Consider the following 13511-nt stretch of genomic DNA (forward strand, 5'->3'; position numbering starts at 1 on the left):
TCTTTTTTTTTTTTTTTTTGTACTTCCTTGGCCCCTTCTTAGATGACAGTGGAATTTACAGAGATCATCTTTATTTCTTTATACAGCTGCAGAGAATTTCACTATGTGTATACACCAGAGTTTATTCAACTAGATTACTTTGATGAACCTTTGGGCTAACTCTAATTTTAATACATCAAAACTTTACATTGGCACTTGATAAAGGTATAGCTTTAAATGATTTCCCACACTGCTAATAACATTTATAAAATCCTAATCTCAAGTGGACCTGCTGGCTATCATTACCCAAAACTGCATGTAATCAAGTCCAGATGTTTTCCCAGTGGAGAAGAAAGCTGGCGTAGAGCCAGCCCAGAATGAGGAAGCTCTCTGTGTAGCGAACAAGAAAGAGTTTTAATATGCACCAAGTGAAAGGGGCAGAATAAGGTGTATTATACACTACTTTTATCTAAATATATTCCTATATGTAGTGTATTCTACATTTATCCATTGCTACCTCTCACTCACCCTTCATCATATCCACTCTGGCTTTCTGCTCCTACCACCTAGTGCCACTAAGACCTCCATGTGGCTAGGACAAGACACTTTCTTCGATTCTCACCTAACTTACTTCCAGCAATACCTGACAACAATCCCTTGCTTTCCTTGGGACACTCTCCTCCTAAGCTACGGTGACCCCATACTTTGCTTCATGTCGTGGCTCATTTTTCTTGAGCTACAATCTTCTTTGTACCATCAGTTTTCTCTACCTGCTCTTTTAATTCATAGAGTTCCTTAGGGCTTAGTTCCTGGCCACCAAACTTTTCTCTCTTTGTTTTTTTCCACTGGCTAGCTTCAATTACAAACTTATACTCTAGGCAAAAAGTCTCTACTCGCCACACACACTTCCAGACTATCTACTCAAAACAGCAACTCAGATGCCTTAATGACACCTCAAAGTTAATATGCCTAGAACCAGATTCATGATCACTTCATCCAACCTGTTTAATCCTCTGATTCTATAAATGGCACTATTCTCAATCAAATCCTCAAGAGGCAGCCTCTTGTTCTCATCATCTCATCAACTACCAAGACTTTTTTATTCTACCATATAATATATTCCAAATCCATCCACTTCTTATTTCTACTGCTACCATTCTATTATGCATCTTGCCTTTGGTGGTACCAAACTCTCGCCAATTTACTTCTTCAGTACATCTATACTTGACCTCCCTATGGATTCATTCTTCTCTACCTGACTACTTGAAATGCTTCTGCCCCTACCACCTAACATCACTAAGACTTCAATGTGGCTCACCGTAGCCTCTTTTTTCCTCTTACTGTAACCTGAGCCTTCTCCCTAGGCTATCTTAACCTCACTCACTGTTTTAATTATCCTCTATGGACCAGGTTCTTGCAAATTTACATTTCATACTCAGTCCTGACATCTCCAGTTGGATAACTGGGCCAACTAAAGACAATTCAATTTAATTAATTCCAAACCAAATTCATACCATCTCCCATACTCAATCTCCTTCCAGTGAATGATATTTTGTTCTTTCCAGAATGAGCCACCAACTAAGCAAGTATCCCTAACAATTCCATCTCCTTTATTTTCCTTATCAATTCCATCTCTAAGTCCTATTTTTACTTTCCAGATATCTTTGGAATTGGCTTGCTTCTTTCTATGTCCATCAGAACTAACCTAGTCTTAGTCATTTCTGCATTTACTGTAAAGCTGGAAGTCTACTCTGGCCAGCCACTATTTTAGACAATAGGGAAGTGGGAATGAATGAAAGAGGCAATTCTTCATAAGGGAGCTAACAATGCAAAGAAAGAGACAGATCATATATAAATATGTACTATTATGCAGTGATAAGCATGCTGAGGGGAAGAAACCTGTGGGACATGAGGAATGAGTCATGCATGCATGCGGTCATCAGGAAAAAGAATGGGTATCAGACAGGAAAAGTAAGTGCAAAAAAAGAGAGGAGAGCCAGGGTGATTAGAGTCCTTGCATAAAGGGCAGAGAACAAGTAGATGAAGGTCAAGAGGCTAGACCATTATAGGTCTCTAAAAGGCCACAATGAAGATTCTTGATTGTACTCCATGGAATGGAATCCTCTAAAGGCTTTGAGCATGCAGCATTATGACATTATTTACTTTTTAAAAAGATCCTTTTGATAGCTACAAAGGAAAGAGAAGTTGATGGCAGCAGGGGGAGGTAGAGGGCCCATGTATGGGTCTTTGATGGAGGGCAGGGGGACAGCAACAGCACTAATTCATACATATTAAACAGAGCTGCAGAGTATTGTGACTCCACTGATACTGTATAAGAAGTCACTTTTTAAAACCATTGCATGCCACTTTGGTAGGGCTGCTGCTAATCTGTATAGCAGCTTGTGCAAATCAGGAAAAGACACCTTTCCTTCAGGCAGATGCTGCCCAGGCAAACCTCACTAGAGCATAGCAGGTAACACTCGAGGTGACCACCCTGCATTTCAGTCCATCTTAGATGGCTTCTTGCTTTGAGAGGACAAAAGAATTGGAAACAATGGGAAGAAAATATTATCTTTCACTGCATGGAATCTAATATTTTTACATTTGGGTGGGAACCAAACTTATGAGCTGTACAAACAAGTTTAACTCCATTATTCTTAGTACAACTATTCTAGAAAAGCACAACCTCAAATGATTATGCTTTTGGTTCATATTCTAAGCAAGAGACCCAAATCAGAGATGCAGACCCTTTGAGCCATATCCTCCTGTCTTTTAACTTAAACGTAGAAAGCCAGGGATGACACAGGTTGTTTTTCTCATAAGTTTTTTTTTTTGGGGGGGGGGGGGGGGGGCGTTGTTCCTATTTATTAACAGTTCTGAATTGAAAAATAACTTTGTAAAAGTGCATTCTGAGGCTATTGGAGGTTCTAGGGAATCCTGCTCTCAGAGCATGAGCTTTTCTGTAACTGGTTTTTCAAGGGTTAGGATTTTGGTTCTGGCTGAAAGTTAATTATAATAGTAGGTACTTCCAAGAACATCCAGGTCCTTCAACTGTGCTCTTGGGGAGTGAGCTTCTTTTGGGAAGGGCTGTTCAGAGGACACCATAATCCAGGGACATGGGTGCCTCACCAGAGGTGTAACACATTCACACCACACATCAGCTCCCCTAGGACTACCACCTCATGTCTACCTTTCACCAAAAAGAGGAAGTCCACCCCATGTGGTAGAGGGTAACAGCACAGAAAATAGTTTTGATATCCTTCATTGTACTTAGTGATCACTCACAGCTTTCCTTCAAGGCTGTCTTCTGAAGCTGAGAAGGGGTGAGTTGAGAGGTGAGTGCCCAGCCTCTCTCTGAACAGCCCTGAATCTTGGTACTCAGTCTAATCCCACTCACACTTACTCATGAAGGAGACTCACTCCTCCTTCAGAAGCTCCCAAGGCAAGTGATTTCTCCTAATCACAGGTTATGATTCTTTCTCCTCTTTCTCTGATCTTTCCCACCAGAGTCAGGCCTCATATAATAGCCAGATTGATGCCTCCTAACTCCAAAGTTTCCCTGCTATCTGAGCTCTCTGTTTATGTTGGGGTGGTTTCTGGTAGTTTCCAAAGAATTCATTTATTTCTCCAAAATGAGGGTTAAAAGATAGACAACTAGGGTTTCCATCTTAAAAATTGTCACCTTAATTGAGAAGTCCCCAGCATGGGCACTGTTGTACCAAGGCAGTCTGTCCTGTGCTCTTTCTTCCCTGGGCTGGGACATGGGAGGCTGTCTCTGACTGTCTGACTTATAGCCTCCTATGTGTCTCCTCTCTATGTTCTCAGGCTCCCTAAGTCAGTTGGAAACTGCTTCTGTGGAGGGTGAACCTGTGCAGCTCCAGGAAACTCACAACTCTTCAGCCCTTCCCAGGCTCTCCAATTCTCAGACCAAATCCTGTTACAGGGCCGGGGCTCAGCAGGATCTGTTTCCACTGCTGTCTTCTGCAGTTTCTTCTACTCTTCTTGCTTGAACTGACCTTTCTCCAGACCTTCCCTGACACCACTTCCTATGCCTCCACAAACTCAGATCCCCAGCCTTTCTTGGATGACAATCACCTCTTCTGTTTCTTTCTTCTGATAATTTAACCTCAGGTTTGTTCACAAAGTCCTTTCTCTTTTAACCATCTCTCAAATGTTGGTTTCCTAGGATTCTGTTTTCTGCTCTGTTCCTTTACTTGGTCAACTCAAGGTGGCAATTACCCCTTTGAACTGAGGGTTCCTTGACCTCTACTTGGAGTGCCAACCAGTCTGTCTCCCTTACACAACTGCCCATCTGTAACCTCTACCCATGTATGTTACTCACATCTCAAATGAAAACCATTCCACACTGAATTCCTCAGACTCCCTTATCAAGCTGACTCCTCCTCTGTCCCCTGATCCTCACAGCAGGTGCCTCTAGTCCAGGCCCACTGGCTTCCTGCCTGAATTCCCATGAATTCTGTGAGGCTTCCAACTCTAGTTTTGCCTCACTTCAATAATGCCTCCTAAGAGACCATTCTTATTAACTTCTAATTAAGAGAACTTCGTGAACATATTCTCTTTGTGAAAATTAAAACATTACATGGAAACAAAGTCCCCTTTTATTAGATTCATTCCAAGAGTAATTGCTGTTACCAGTTAAGGTGTGTCCTTGTAACTCTGTGTGTTTTCCAAACCTTCCTCTCAGTGCTTATTTGCATATTTCACAAACACCTAATATTCTTTAAATATAAATAGTAACATATGATGATATTTTGTAACTTGCTTTATTCCTTGATGTGCCTTGCAGCTCCATCTACATTAGGGTGTTCTTTCTTTCTAAACTGTGGCAACCTTTGCCAGAGTAAGGACACATCATTGTTTCTTTAGCCATTCCTTTATTAAGGAACATTTGTTTCTGATTCAGACCAATTTTTCTAAAATATCAGGGGTAAAAAAGTTCTTCTGCTTAAATTCTTCAAATATTTCTGGTCATCCATGGAACAGTTCAAATCTCTTAGAACCGTACCAAAGCACTTACAGTGTGGCCCTTAGCCTCCCATCTCATTGTCTTCCTTGTCTCTTTCATACCTGCAGCTTCAGCTAGAATGAATTATTTATAATCCCTTAAATTACACTGTTTGTTGAATGAATACATAAAATGCAGCCCTTTTCAGAAATAACAGGAAAGAATAAAAAGAGCTCTAGAGAGATTCATTTTGTGAAGTGATTATGAGCAAAGAAGCAGAAGCTCATGTCTAGGGGCCTGGGCTTTCCCTTCCCCATCAACTTCTTGAGGCCTGAGAACCCTAAAGGAAGTTTCCCAATTAACACACTACAAGCTGCACCTTCCTCTGAACCAGACTGATACCTGCAGCGATTCCTCTCTGTGCTTATTTGCATATTTCACAAACACGTAATATTCTTTAAACATAAATAGTAACATATGGTAATATTTTGTGCCACCCACTCACCAAGAGAGGTGCCTCCAGGGTTTTCTTTCTCTACCTTCCAGGGATCTTCTCCCTCCTGCAACAGGGAGATCACCTTTGGTTTGATAAATGGGAGTCCTCCTAATAGAAAATAATTAAAATTAAAAAAACTCAGAAAAACACAAAACGAAGATCAATCTGTTACAGAGATTACATGTGGCCCACAAAGCCTATACTACCTGGTCTTTTATAAAGTTTGCTGACCCCTAGAAAAAACAAATGGGAAAGGCAAGTGGAAGGTCCAGAGGTTGGATGAAGCCTTCTGCCAAGAGTTGCACACACCACAGAACAATCACAGTGGGAAAATGATACCTGAACTATGAAGAAACTTCTAATGTGTAATTACATAGAAGGAAGGTGATGGTTACCAAGACCACCTCCTCCATTCCTAAACACAGGGCAATTCTATACCTGTAAGAGGAACATGTTCTCAATATTTATTTACAAAGATATGATTTGTATAATCATAAGGCAAACCTCAGCTAAACTTTTTTGATGACCAACAGCTTTTATTCAGGGAAGTAGGTGCTGAAATCTAATTTCTGAACTGTGTCCAGAGGGGATTTCCTTACCCAGTGAGGCCAGGTTACTATAGTTCTCCAGCATCACCTCCCGGTACAAGCTTCTCTGGGAAGGATCCAGCTTTTTCCACTCATCCCGAGTAAAGAGCACAGCCACATCCTCGAAAGTCACTGATACCTGTAAGAACAAGCCATTCCAGCTCTCCCAGGACCAGCCCTCACACAGCATATAGATGGAGAAAATGGAGGACAGGCTATCATGAAATCCTGTTTATACTATTTAAGGTTCTCGAGGTGCCAGGTCTTTTATTTAATGAATATTCATCCAGTGAGAAAAACACACCCAACAGAAAGAATTATGAATGTAGCTGCTATATCTTGGGATCTTGAGCGACCCCCAAAGGCCCAGGTGTTAAAGGCTTAGTTCCCAGCCCAAGATGCTTTTGGGAGGTGGTGGAAACTTTAAGAGTTGTGGCCTAGTGAAAGAAAGTTAGGCCAATAGGGTGAGCTCTTGTAGGGGATTTGGGACCTTGGCCCCTTTTTATTTCTCTCTCTCCATGTTCCAACAGTCATGATGTGAGCAGCTTCCTCTGCTATGCACTTCTGGTCATGAAGTAATGTTCTACCACAGGCCCAAAATGACAGGCTTAAGTAACCATGGGCTGAACCTCTGAAACCATGAGCCTAAATAAACATTTCCTCCTTACAAGCTTATTACCTTGGTATTTTGTAATATCAATGGAAAGCTGACTAACACACTGGCCTTGTGTTAACCACTACAAAAGATGTGTAAAGGGATTAAGGCCATTAGTGGGAGTGTTAATTAGAACGATCTGACAGATTTGATAATACGTATTACAAAGCCTGGGAATGTTTATATTCTTAACTTACTAATGATTGTATTTGTACTATAATGAACAGTACACAAAATTGCACATACAAGAAAACTTATCATGGTGTTTGCAGTAGCAAAAAATGGAAAAAACCTAAATATTCATTGATGAAGACTAGGTTAAATAACTTAAGACAGGCAATGTCTGCTTATTTGAATTGAAGATAGTAATTACAAAAATTAAAATAGCTGTCAGTTATTGAATGCTTTCTATGGGCAAAGTACTGCTCTTAAAGCTTTATGTTAATCTTTTATGTATAATCTATTTAATCTTCACCAAAACTTAAGAAGGTAATATCATTGTCCCCATTCTACCAAAAAAAAAAAGTACGAAAAGGATAAGAAATCTGTCCTTAAAAAGTCACACAGCTGGTCAGTGATAGAAATGGAATTCCAAACCCAGTGGTTGTCCTAGACTCCATTCCTAGTCAATCTGTACATCTGCTTCTCAACGCCTACCTCATAGGGTTAGGAAATATATATATGAGATAATCTATATAAGAAGCTGAATTTCTTTGAAGAAGCCACATCTATATTTTGAATTAATTTTTATTGGTGCATTATAATTATACATAATAATCAAATTTATTGTGACATAGTTGTACATGCATATAACATAAATCAGTCAGTTTTATTCCCCAGTGCCATCTATATTAAAGATCAAGCAGACTGACCTCAGCTGAGAACATCCTGATTATGGAGAGATGGCAAGTTGCAGGTTGAGAGTCAAAATTAGCTTGGGCTACATTATGGCCTTAGAAAAAGAGTCATTTACTTAAACTTTTGTATCTCACCTAACATTCTCCTAGGTAAACCTCTTAAAATGTATTAACGGCTTAACAGACCTCTAGTCTCCACCAACCCTAAAGCTAAGAAGGCTGCAACAGTCAATACCTATAGGAAAAACTTTCCCTTTCTGCTACAGCTCACCTACCTACTGGCCTCACCAACATATTTCTTAAAAATATTGATTCATGACTTTTGTTCTTTGGCTATAAGTTCAGGTAATCTCTTCCACAGCAGAACATGTCATTCAGGCAACTTGAATCCATGTTTCTGTGCCACTCATACTTGGTTCAGAGTAAGTTATCTTATTTTCTTTAAAGTCAAGTTATTGTTTTATGTTATCATTTACAATGGAGATGGATAGTGATGATGGTTCCTTAACAATGTGAATGTATACACTTAAAATGTCACTGAATTATACACTCAAAAATGATTAAAATTATACAGTATGTACATTTTAGAATAAAAAATTTAAGAGAAAATACATATACATATGCACATAGATAAATGGACATATAAAATGATTTTTATGGATACACACCAAAGGGCTGTCAATGGTTATCTCTAGATGTAGAAGCAAATGACTCTTCACTTTCTTTTTTAAAATGTGATATCATGAAATATACACTTGGTCTTCATTCCATTTCTTGACATGGAGCTCCTAAAATCCACAGAATCTTCAAAAGTGATGAATGACAAGTGACTTTTTGTATGCTAAGAACTGACAAAAGCTAGGAGCTGATAGTGAAGTTGGCCAATGATTTAATATATAGTGCCCATGTTAATGGAGCCTCCAGAAAAACTCGAAAAGAAAGGATTTGGAGAGTTCTTTGAGGGTGGCATACCATACTTCATTTGATGCACCTCTTTATTTGTATCCTTTCTGATAACTTATTTTTTATTGTTTTGGTGATAATTTTTATAATAAGCTGGTACATGTTTCATTAATTTTGTGAACTGCTCTACCAATTTCATAAAGGAGGGGTTGCCAGGGAACACTAATTAATATCTGGTTGGTCATAACTGGCCTAAACTGCTGACTGAATTGGGGAAAGTCTTTCAGAGCTGTTACCCCCAGGAAGACAGTGTCAAAATTAAATTAAATTAGGCTGGAGTGGTGGCTCAGTGGTAAAACACTTGCCTCACATGTATGAGGCACTGGGTTCAATTCTCAGCACCACATAAAAATAAATAAATAAAATAAAGGTATTGTTTCCACTTACAACTAAAAATATAAAAAAAAAAATAAATTGAATTAAAGGACACCTAGCAGGGTCTGCTTCTGTAGCATTACTTGCTCTGTGGGTGAGGAATCTCCCTGTCCTGCCACTCCTAGCAATGTTGTGAGAGTATAGTGGGAAAAACTGACTTTTACTATTCATATGTTTTTTTTTTAATTCTCTGAAATTTATACCATGAGCATGCAATATATGACAAGAAAAACAATTTATTGGTATATGGAAGGAATATAAGAAATGATCTTTGCCCTCTAAGAATTTACAATCCATATTGTACACAAAGAAAATGCATTAAATGATTTGAACAATGAAACACAGCTGTGTAGAGGTTGTGGGTATAGTTCAGCGGTAGAGTGTCTGACATGCAAGAGTCCTGGGTTAGATCTCTAATTCTGCAATACAACAAAACTGGCAGGACAGGTAAGACCACATGCCATCTTCTACTTCAATCTTCATTTCAGAGATAAGGAAAATCAAGTGCAACCAAGAACTGAGATCACATGCTTTTACTAGTGGCAGCAGCAAGACCATAACTTAAGTATTCCAGTTGTGAATCCAGCACTCACTCTGGTCTTAAAGTTCCTGTCACTGAGTTTTACGTACCACATCACCCCATACTAACCCATGGGCAGCAGGTGAGGATAGGGAGATGCAGTAAGGGGATTCACCTACACACAGGGATGAAGAAAGTTTTTTGCAGAAGAACAATTTGGTCTTGTCCGAATAGAATGGGAAAGGCTTAAAGAAAACAGAGCAGCTGAAACATACAATGGTGGGTCCTGGCCATAGCCTCAGAAAATGAAACTCCACCATGTTTGCGGGTCCCTGGAACAGGTAGCTGGGTCTGTCCATACTCTGAATGACATACCAGAGAAGTGGCTGGTCCAAGCATGGATTGAAGGTCAGATGTACCTGAGAATGAACTTGGGTTACTTGACTTCTTTGAGCCTCAGTTTTTTCTTATGTCTATAAAATGGGGATGTTTTAGTCAGCTTTCAGTTACTCTAGCAAACACCTAAGGTGGTTTATTATGGTTCACAGTTTTGGAAGTTTCAGTCCATGATTAGTCCTGTTGTTTTTGGGCCTGTGGTGAACATGAAGGAGAGGAAGCCCATTCATCCTACAGCTGGGAAGAAAAAGAAAGAAAGAGGAGGAGGCCAGGGTCCCAGTATTCCCTTCAAGGGCTTCAAGTCAGGTCACACTTCCAGTGACCTAACTTCCTCCTACTAGATCCCACTTCCTAAAAGTTCCTCTGCCTCCTAATAGTACCACAGGTTAAGGGCCACGTCTTAAACATATGGGCATTTAGAGATCATATTATATAGGAGATAATTGATCCAAATTATATAGGGGATAACTGCCATGCTGTTGTGAGAATGAGAAATAACAAATGCAAAACCCTCAGAATATTCCCCAGCATGTTGGACACTCAAGAAATACCAACTGTTAATTAGTGTTAGATGAAGATAAGTAGAGAATACCCTAGTATTTTCTGGGTCCTAGAAACATTGTATAATTAAAAAAAATTTATGATGCTGGGGATAAAACCCAGGGCCTTATAAAAAAGCTAGGCAATCACTCCACCTCCAGTTTTTACTAATTTCTATCCATGAAATTAATATTATTATTAATATAATATCATTCAGCTACCACAATAAGCATACACTGAGCAATTATTATGTGCCCAGCCTTGATCCAAACACTTTTTATGTACTAACGCATGTCATCCTCTCATCTATCCAAGGAAGTAGGCATAGCTGTTATTTTGATTTTAAAGGTGAGGCACTAAGAGGTGGAGTTATTTGCCCAAGGCCCATAAACAGTAACAAAGGAATTGAGTTAAAATGTGGTGTCTGTCTTGAGGACTCCACTTCCCAACCATAGCATGTGCTGGTTCTCTATCACCAACATCTCACAAGATCCTCATGGAAACCTCCTGCAGCTTCCTGAGGAGTATATTCTTTGCCTTCAGAGAAAGAGACCTCGTCACTGTGTGCCCTGCAACATAGCTATTTTTTGTTCAAAGGTTATGTCACCTGCATGGGGTACCTCCTTTAGTTTCCTGACACAGAGGAGAGAATGGCAGGTCAAGATCAGTTGACCTGAGAGTAAAAACTGGTAACAGGCAAAACACTTGCTCAGAGGTAGGGGGGAAAAAGCATTTTGCCAAGGGAAGGAAGGAAGACAAGAATGAGTGAAGAAGGGAGGGCCAGAAAGGAATTTTATCAGGTTTGCATGTTTGTTCTGTCCCTAGTGTGGCATCTAATCCTATCAAATTAGTAATCACACAATGGACTGAGATTAATGAATAAAAACGTGTTTAACAAGAAAAAAGTGTACACTAGACATGTGTGAGTATGGGCAGCATTCCTTACAGAACCCACCACCTGTGAGGGTGGACCAGCTACCCCAAGATCAAAGGACTTGTGCTCCAAATTCTGGTAAAAGTTATATTGTAAGTGGGAGGGGGAAAATCCACCCACTAAGAACAGAGATGGCAATGAGCTCACCTGGGACCTTGCTTCCCTTTGCTCAGGAGCCATGTCCTTTTTCTGGGCTCTTCTCCCCAGGGTGGGTGCAGTTTCCAGAAGGCAGATCTAAGAGAAGAAAAAGGAACCACAAGAAAGCCCCCTCTGCTTTCCACCCCTCAGAATCAGGAGCTCTGAAATTCTTTGAGACCCCCATGTGCCCAGAGAGGAAAGTCAGGAGCTGGGAGTGGACAAAATCAGAGAAAAGGGCTGGGGCCATCCTGGATCAGGGCCCCACTCTCTGTGACTCTGTAGCTTTCCAGAAGCAAGACTCAGAAAGACATGGGACTTCATCAGCAGCAGGGACTCACTGAGCCTCACCAGGTGCCAGGCACCAACAGGCTTACACTGTTCAATTCCACATAGTCAGATGACATTGCTAGCACTCCATTTCACAGATCAGAAAAGTGAGGACAGAGTGCACCAGTTCACACAGCCAGTGAGAATGGCGCCAGGATTCAGGTCCCTGAGCATCCGCTCTAACCTCACTGTGCAACTTGCAATTTTTCCTCCAAAATTTCTACCCAAATTCCTCTGTCTCCTTTCAATGAATCAATTTCCAGATTTTAGAGAAAGCTGTTTCAGAAAAGGAAAACAGTGGTTTTCCTATAGAGGGAAGGGGGTCAAGCGCAGAAACCAAAAACTTGGGTACCAGTCTTAATTGTGCCATAGGGGCACCCTGCACCCGTCTCTTCGGTGAGACAGATCACGACGTCTGCCACCGCACAGTGCTGAAGCCACAGGGACGAAGCTTATTTTCTCACGCGTTCCAAAGAGGCCGGCAGGAAACCAAACGCTGGCAGGGCAAGGCAGGGTAGGGCAGGGAACGCGCAGTGGACAGACCTGGGTTAGCAGGAGGTGGGCCTGCCGCAAACGCGGGCCAAGAGCACCACCTGACACGCCTGAGGACAGCTAGCGGGGACAGGCGCTGGGGTGTTGCCCGAACCACAAAGGCTTCTCCGCGCACCTCGTGGGCCTGTTCCCCACGCCTGGGCGCCGCATCCTCTCGAGGCCCGGGTCTGCCTCCCGCCGCCCTCTGACGCTCACCTCCCCAGGCTCGGGGCTTCTGGGGCGATGCCTCGCTGGGCCGCGCTCCTCAGGCAGGAAGGTCCGGAACCGCCCCGCCCGCCTGCCCGCAAGTTACCTCAGCCCCAGGCGTCAGGTATCCACCAGCAAACTCCGCGGCCGCAAAGGTCCAGGCATCCCGGGCTGGTGGAACAGGGTTGGCCGCTAACGCCTCTGGGAAATGAAGTCCACTTGACACTCGAGGATTCTGGGAAGTGTAGTTCTCCGCATTTTTTTGAGGCGAGGCGCTGGCTGAACGTATCTGGTTCCCAGACCTCAGTTGAGTGTTCCCTCTAGTGTGCTGGGGTTCGCTGACTCCCTCCAAGAGCGAGGTCGAATCTTGGATTCCAAGAAGTGAATACTTCATCGAGGGCAGCATCTCCTACTCTTCATGTGTGTGAATGATGGTGTGGCCCTCAGACACTGGCCAAGAACCAACCCATTGCAGTTATTCATCGAAAGGATACAGAACGCCTGCTACGAGCCAAGTCTTATTGTGAGCCATTTGAAATAACGTGGGTGAACAAACCTAACATCATTGGTTTGGAGTAACTTTTAGCCGGTAGGGAGCAAACTGTGTCTGTTTCCTGATGCTAAAACAAAATTTTCAATGCTGGATACTTTATAAAGCAAAGATAATTATTTAATTCATGGATTTGGAAGCTGGAGGGCCAAGATTTTATCGGCACTATCTGTTTTACCTTTGGTAAAGGGCACCTTGACTTCATCATAGCATGGTAGAGAAATGGGAAGGAAAACAGTCATAAGCAGAAAGAGCAGCAGCACATGGGTGGCTTTGCTTTATAATAATCCACTCTTGGGAGAATAAACTCACTCCTCAAGAGCATTAATTGCTTCTGAAAGCAGCACCTCCAATGACGTAATTCTTAGAGATTTCATCAAATCAACACCACCACTGTTGACTAAACTCTAGCACATAAACCACAGGAGGACAAACCACATCCAAACTCTGGTACCCCACATGGACTGGCCAGATATGCTGAAGTGACCAC

At 41.7% G+C, this 13511-nt stretch overlaps 1 protein-coding gene across 1 annotated transcript in view; it reads right to left on the reverse strand.

Moving 5' to 3' along the window:
- The window catches only part of LOC107148147 (zinc finger protein 354A), a 20453-nt gene extending 7573 nt beyond the window's left edge, over window positions 1-12880 (reverse strand). The window contains 4 exon segments of the mRNA XM_048783963.1: window positions 5451-5549; window positions 6041-6167; window positions 11416-11502; window positions 12578-12880. Coding sequence (XP_048639920.1) covers window positions 5451-5549; window positions 6041-6167; window positions 11416-11502; window positions 12578-12877 — 613 coding nt within the window. The 5' untranslated portion in view covers window positions 12878-12880.
- Window positions 12881-13511: the final 631 nt, after the last annotated feature.

The sequence above is a fragment of the Marmota marmota genome, unplaced genomic scaffold (genome assembly GCF_001458135.2).
Source record: "Marmota marmota marmota unplaced genomic scaffold, marMar, whole genome shotgun sequence".
Taxonomy (NCBI): domain Eukaryota; kingdom Metazoa; phylum Chordata; class Mammalia; order Rodentia; family Sciuridae; genus Marmota; species Marmota marmota.